Source organism: Stegastes partitus, unplaced genomic scaffold (genome assembly GCF_000690725.1).
Source record: "Stegastes partitus isolate 25-593 unplaced genomic scaffold, Stegastes_partitus-1.0.2 Scaffold1381, whole genome shotgun sequence".
Taxonomy (NCBI): Eukaryota; Metazoa; Chordata; class Actinopteri; family Pomacentridae; genus Stegastes; species Stegastes partitus.
The window spans coordinates 68,661-74,670 of record NW_007579112.1 but is presented as its reverse complement, the minus strand read 5'-3'; the positions used below and the strand labels follow the sequence as shown (position 1 = coordinate 74,670).

The following is a 6,010-nucleotide window of genomic DNA, read 5'->3' as shown; positions in this document are numbered from 1 at the left end:
TTCAGCATGTGCATCAGCAGCTGTTGTGGCGGACCGGAGGATCAGCTGACCCCGGGGAGGCTGGAGGAATCCGGCGGGTCTGTGGTACGAGGCTGGGACCGGGTCTCAGTCTCCTCCTGCCTCATGTTGGAAAATAATAAACTGAGTAATCTGACATGAGACAAAGTTTTGTCTGGTTCTCCAACATGTCAGTTCCACGCTGAGTGAGATGTACAAAGGAAATGTGCTGGATTCAGGCGTACGCTCACTGTGGTTCATCTGGATTTGCTTGTGCGTTCGCAGTTTTCAGGATTGAAGCGTACGCCAGGTTTCAGGATGAAATCCACGCAAGTCTTTGTGCATGAGGCCCCAGGTCCGGTGTCCGGTGTGTCGCTGAGCCGGGAGCAGCAGGTTTAGCAGAGATCCTCTCTAAGTCTGACCGTTCAGCTCATTTCACCTGCTCATGCTTCTTGCTGGCTCACCCTAACCCTCCATCAGGGTCGTAAACGTCACCGAGAAGTGAACCGTCCTGTCCGAAGACATGACCAAGACGTTTCACATGCGCGTAGACATGAATAACCCTGGAAGCTAAACGTAATGACGGCTGATAAGCTGGAGGTTTATGAATCTAATGTGTGTGAACTGTTTTATCATTCATCTGCTCGGGACACACAAAGTTCAGGACTCATGAAACACTGTGAACCCTTTTTTTTAAGTTATTTTTTTGGCCTTTATTTAACCGAGCAGTGAGAGAGAGAGACAGGGAAGTGGGGGAGGACATGAGCGGGATTCAAACTCATGACCTCCACATCAGGACTGTAGCCCTGCACCTGGGACGCCAGCTCCACCAGGTGAGCTACAGCAGCGCCCCACACTGTGAACCCTTCATGAGGCAAATGACCATATTTGGTGACTTCCTTGGACGGTCAGTACGTCTCCTCGTACTGACCGTATTCATCCAAAAGACTCAAAGCTTGTCCAAAATGACACGTAAGTAGTTTAAAATGATTCAAAACTCATCCAAGATGACTTCAAACTCATGCAAAACGTTTGGAAAATGCAAGCTAAACTCCAGCAACATGAGCTGTAGTCTGAGTGGCGCCTCCTCTGGTCTCTACAGGACTAAACACAGAGAGGCTCCACCTGCTGGAACAACCAGGTACTACAGCTGATCTATGACACATTTACGGACATCATGACCTTCTTTTCACCCTTCTTTGTTGAAATATTTTAAATTGTTCAGTTGTTACATGAATTAATTGACTAGCAGTTCTTATTTTTCGTTTTCCCGCCTCTCTGCAGCAGCTTGTCCGTTACCTGCGGGGTTGGCGGTTCGACTCCTCATGCTGAAGTGTCCTCAGACAAAACCCTGAGCCCTCATTGGCTCCTGATGGCAGGTGAGGCCTTGTGCTGCTGTGTGAGCGTCTCTGTGTTGCTCGTGTCTGCTGTAGAAACCGTCACTGCTGATTCTCTGCTGCTGTAAATAATGTGACCCAAAGCGAGGGAACCGGTCCTCCAGAGATGTCGCTGGAGCCTGAATTATGAAGTCTGATCACAAAAAGGTATGAAATCCTTGAACGTTAGTGTTTGTTGTGTTTTTGCCAGTGATTCCAGAGTAGATTGGATTTATGGAGTTTCTGCTTAAACCAAACACACGGCTGATGTGAAATAACAAACTCATTTATTATTCAGCTTTTATTTGTGTCCATACGAGACTACATTTAAAAAATACAGAAGATATTCATTATGTTTCTACAAGTTTTTACTCTGCAGCAATTTTTATCCCTGAAGTCTCAGAAACTCTGCAGCTTTACAAACAGGAAGCAGCTGAACGTCTGTGAAACGTCTCCTCCGTCTGATGAATCCATAATGACGCAGTCTGACCAGTGGAGGCGCTAAAACTGTTTTACAGAAACAGTTTAATTTGTGATGATTCATCATCGAACATGACCTGAAAACTGAACTAATGCTGATATTTAAATACCTGTATTTTACTTTGAAAACTTTTATTTTTCTGATTTTCAACTTGAATATTTTTTTAAAAGAAAGTAATTTATTTGATTTAAACTGAGTTACATTAAAGTGGAAATTGAAAGTAAAATTGTGAAATTGATCAAATATCACAGTTCAGATTCAAAGTCACTGCAGTTATTCAAGTTGAGCAACTCAAACTCTAATTCTGATCGTAGTGGCACATATTCCTACCCATAGCTTTTCTTTCTAAATTTATTTTTTCTTTTTACAATTTCAGAGCAGGTTCAATCTAAGAAATTCCAATTACGAGATTACAGTTATTTTACTTTAGTAATTCAAACTTTTTAGAACAATTATTATAACAGAGCAATTCAAATCTAATTTACATGTGAACGAGTCACGTTTTTGTATTTTATGGGCAGAAATATGAAACACTAGAAACTGAATCTGAATCATTCACATTAGAATTTAAATAAACTTTTTTTGGTTTCTTAAATTTTTACATCTGGATTTATCAGAACAAAACTTTTCCAAACTGAACACAGTTTCTTTCATTCTCTGAATCGCGTCTGCAATAAATGAAGCTACAGCTGAGCACCAGGTGAGCATCAGGTGAGCACCAGCTGAGCATCAGGTGAGCACCAGGTGACCATCAGGTGAGCATCAGCTGAGCATCAGGCCCTCGCTGACCGGCATGTTGATGTGGGCGGTCAGCAGCGGTGAGCTCCTCCCCTCGTGCAGCACGAACACCTTGATGATGTCAGAGATGCCCTTGTCGCTGGTGCACTCCACGAAGGTCTCCACAGGGTAGATGAGTCCGGGCACCAGCAGGGGGATCCTCAGGTAGGGGCTCCTCATCCGGTACAGGCTCTCGTCATACAGGAAGCTGATGGCCAGGTTCATGACGGGCCGGCAGGCCGCCGTGTTCTGGACGTTCAGGGTCAGCTTGAAGGACGGGCCGAGGCCCTGGACCACAGCGTTCATCTTGAGCGGCTCGGTGAGGCTGGAGGACATCGGCGTCAGGCTGGACTCCAGCGCCTTGACGTAGGCCTTGGCGGCGGCCAGCCGCAGGCGGCTCAGGTCCATCTGGAAGGCGCGGTGCATGACCAGGCCGTTCTCACGCTCCCTCAGCGTCTGGTCCACATATAGCTTCGTCTTCTTGGGGACGTTGAGCCGGATGCTCTGGGCCGGCGGCGGGCCAGGGGCGCTGTCCCTGTCATCGAACGCCGCCGTCCTCTTCAGGATCTTCACCATCAGGCCGCCTCCCTTGGTGGTCATGATGAGCGTCCCGTCCTCGCGCCCGTACCGGCCGAAGCAGATGCTGGTGACCACATCGGGCGTCTTGATGGTGCTCAGCAGGTTCTTGTCCCGGAACAGCTGCACCTCGCAGTTCGCCAGGCCCACCAGCACCGCCTGGAAGCCCCTGGTGGGGAGGTCCATGGCGGCCATGGTGGTGATGGGAGCGGCGAGGACGGTTCTCCACAACTTCTTACCCTGAAGACACAAACATGCAACGAATCCTGTAACTTGGAAAATGCAACATTTATGGGTCATTCCATGAAAACCATTCAGTCTTTAGAACCTCCTCAGAACATCTGGTTCTGTTTCTGCAGCACCTTTATCTACTGACCAGAGTTCTACCTTCAGACTGTGAATGTTCCAGAGGTCCAGGTCCTTGAAGTCCACAGAGGAGGGTCCAGATTGATCACTTTTTAATTTGTATAATTCTTTCCAGCATTTTGGACCCTCAGAACTTCTCGTTTCTACAGAGTATGAAAAAGATGCTGCAGGAATTATGATGGTTTTAATTCCTTCAGTAAACAGAATCTCACATTTGAGATCCTGCAACCATTTATTTGCTCTAAATTGTTCTGACCAATCACCGATCACAGACGCTGATATGACGTTCAACAGTAGAACCCAGATGTGTTCTTCCTCCTAAATGTCATGTGTCTATCTGCTGGACTGATGAAGTTCTGAGGCTCAGAAATGATGGAAAAAGTCCATTAAAGTGATCAATCTGGACCCTCCTCTGTGGACTTCAAGGACCTGGACCTCTGGAACATTCACAGTCTGAAGGTAGAACTCTGGTCAGTAGACAAAGGTTCTGCAGGTACAGAACCAGATGTTCTGAGGAGGTTCTGGAGGAACTCAGGTCAGATTTAGATGGTTTTTACATGAAATGACCCGTCTATGATGTTTGTGTTGCTTGAGTCCACCAGGTGACCACATGACCTGACCTTCTGGGTGAAGCCCTGCAGACTCTCGTCGGTGCAGCCGACCACCACGTTCTTCCCGAGTCTCACCAGACCGACGGGGTGAGACGACAGCTCGATGCAATACTTTGGTTTGTCCGACTCCCTGCAGAAACAGACATGAGTCAGGTTCAGTCCGTCGGTCAGGTGTGCAGGTGGAGGGGTTGTTTAAAACCCTCAGAGTGAGGAGCAGCATCGCCGTCAGGTGTCTCACCTTCGCAGGATGTAGATGTTGCCGTTGCGACATGCCACCGTGATGCGGAACTCCACATCGAACTGACCCGTGACGTCCATCGCGGTGGGAGCAGCCGGCAGCGACATCTGTGGAGGACAGAACCGCTTCACGGGTTTGTCTTTATCCTCTGAACCCAAACACCTGCCGACCAGTTCAGACTGGTTCTGACCAGTTTAGACCAATTCAGACTAGTTCAAACCAAATTAGATTGGATGCAGACTGGTTCAGATCAGATCAGACCTGTTCCAGGCAGTGTAGACCAGATCAGACTAGTATAGACCAGTTCAGACCGGTTCTGACCAGCTCACCTTGGAGAGGATGATGAAGGCTTCGGGGTCGAGGATGAAGACGTCGCTGCTCTCCGTCCCGATCACCAGACAGCTGACGCCGTCTTCGTCCGCTGTGCTCTTCTTCAGCGTCCCGATGCAGGTGATGACCGTCTGAAACGATCGACCAATGAGAGCGCGAGCTGTGGTCAGGTACCACCTTAAAGCAGCATCAGTGTTTTGCTGCTGTGTTTGTGACAACAAGATGAACTACTGAGGAACACAGTGGCTGCTCAGACGCCACTGCTCAGGTGGACTCTGTCCTCGCCAGGTGAACTAGTCCGGTCAACAACTGTAAACACTACTAATCCTATTTCTGCACTGGAAACCACTTTGTGTCAGCAGCTGTCCAGGATTCCCGCTGGAGTCGTCTGGGAGGGGAACAGTAACAACCGTCTGCCCCCAACAGCTCCAAGTCTTGAGACACATTTTAAATGGATGAAGAGGTGCTCGTTATCATGACGACTCTCTATAGATGTGAATTATTAACACGGTGAGATCAGCGTGACTGAAGCCTGAGCCAGCAGCATGTTGTCTGCTGCTCTACCTGGTGATGTCCTGTGATGCAAGCGTTACCTGCCGCCTGATTGGCTGCAGCTTGTGCAGCTGGACGAAGTCGTCCATGTCGTCGGCGTCCAGCGACAGGAACCTGAGCGAGCGCACCGACAGCGGCACGTCGGCCTTCTTCCTGATGCTCTCCAACATCTCCTTCAGCGTCAGCGGGTCGATCTGCCCCTCCCTCACCTGCTGCCACACGTCCTGACCAATCAGAGCACAGCAGCAGGTCACAAGTGCAGCCAGGTGAGTCCACCAACAGTGAGGCGCACGGTCCTCGCTTCTGCTTATCCTGCTACAGCTCTGGGTTGGTTTCATCACTGATTATTGATTAATAGTCCACCGAAACCCCTGAAGATCACAGAGTACACTGTAGAACATTATGTTGTTGTCGTAAAAACAGTCTCTGAATTTATATGTAAAACAGAAAAGAACATGAAGATCATTTACTATGAGCAACCAGCAAAGAGAAGTGAAATTCGTTTTTACATTTAAAAAAAGCTGATAAAAAACTGATATTCAGCAAAAAAAAAGAATCAAGAGAGATCTAATGTTTGTCACGACAAAAATGTTGAATGAAAGTGTTTTCATGAGAATATATGATCCGTGTTGGTAATGTGTCAAAGGTACAGTCTATCCATCATCCATTCATCTATCTATCTATCTATCTATCTATCTATCTATCT

The 6,010-nt window shown here is 47.8% G+C and overlaps 1 protein-coding gene across 1 annotated transcript in view; it reads right to left on the bottom strand.

Moving 5' to 3' along the window:
• Positions 1-1,638: 1,638 nt before the first annotated feature.
• Positions 1,639-6,010, bottom strand: part of bbs1 (Bardet-Biedl syndrome 1) — a 6,329-nt gene continuing 1,957 nt past the window's right edge. The window contains exons 3-7 of the mRNA XM_008299109.1: positions 5,346-5,528; positions 4,752-4,883; positions 4,423-4,529; positions 4,194-4,314; positions 1,639-3,447 (exon numbers count right to left, since the gene is read on the bottom strand). Coding sequence (XP_008297331.1) covers positions 2,617-3,447; positions 4,194-4,314; positions 4,423-4,529; positions 4,752-4,883; positions 5,346-5,528 — 1,374 coding nt within the window. The 3' untranslated portion in view covers positions 1,639-2,616. The remainder of the gene's footprint in view (positions 3,448-4,193; positions 4,315-4,422; positions 4,530-4,751; positions 4,884-5,345; positions 5,529-6,010) is intronic.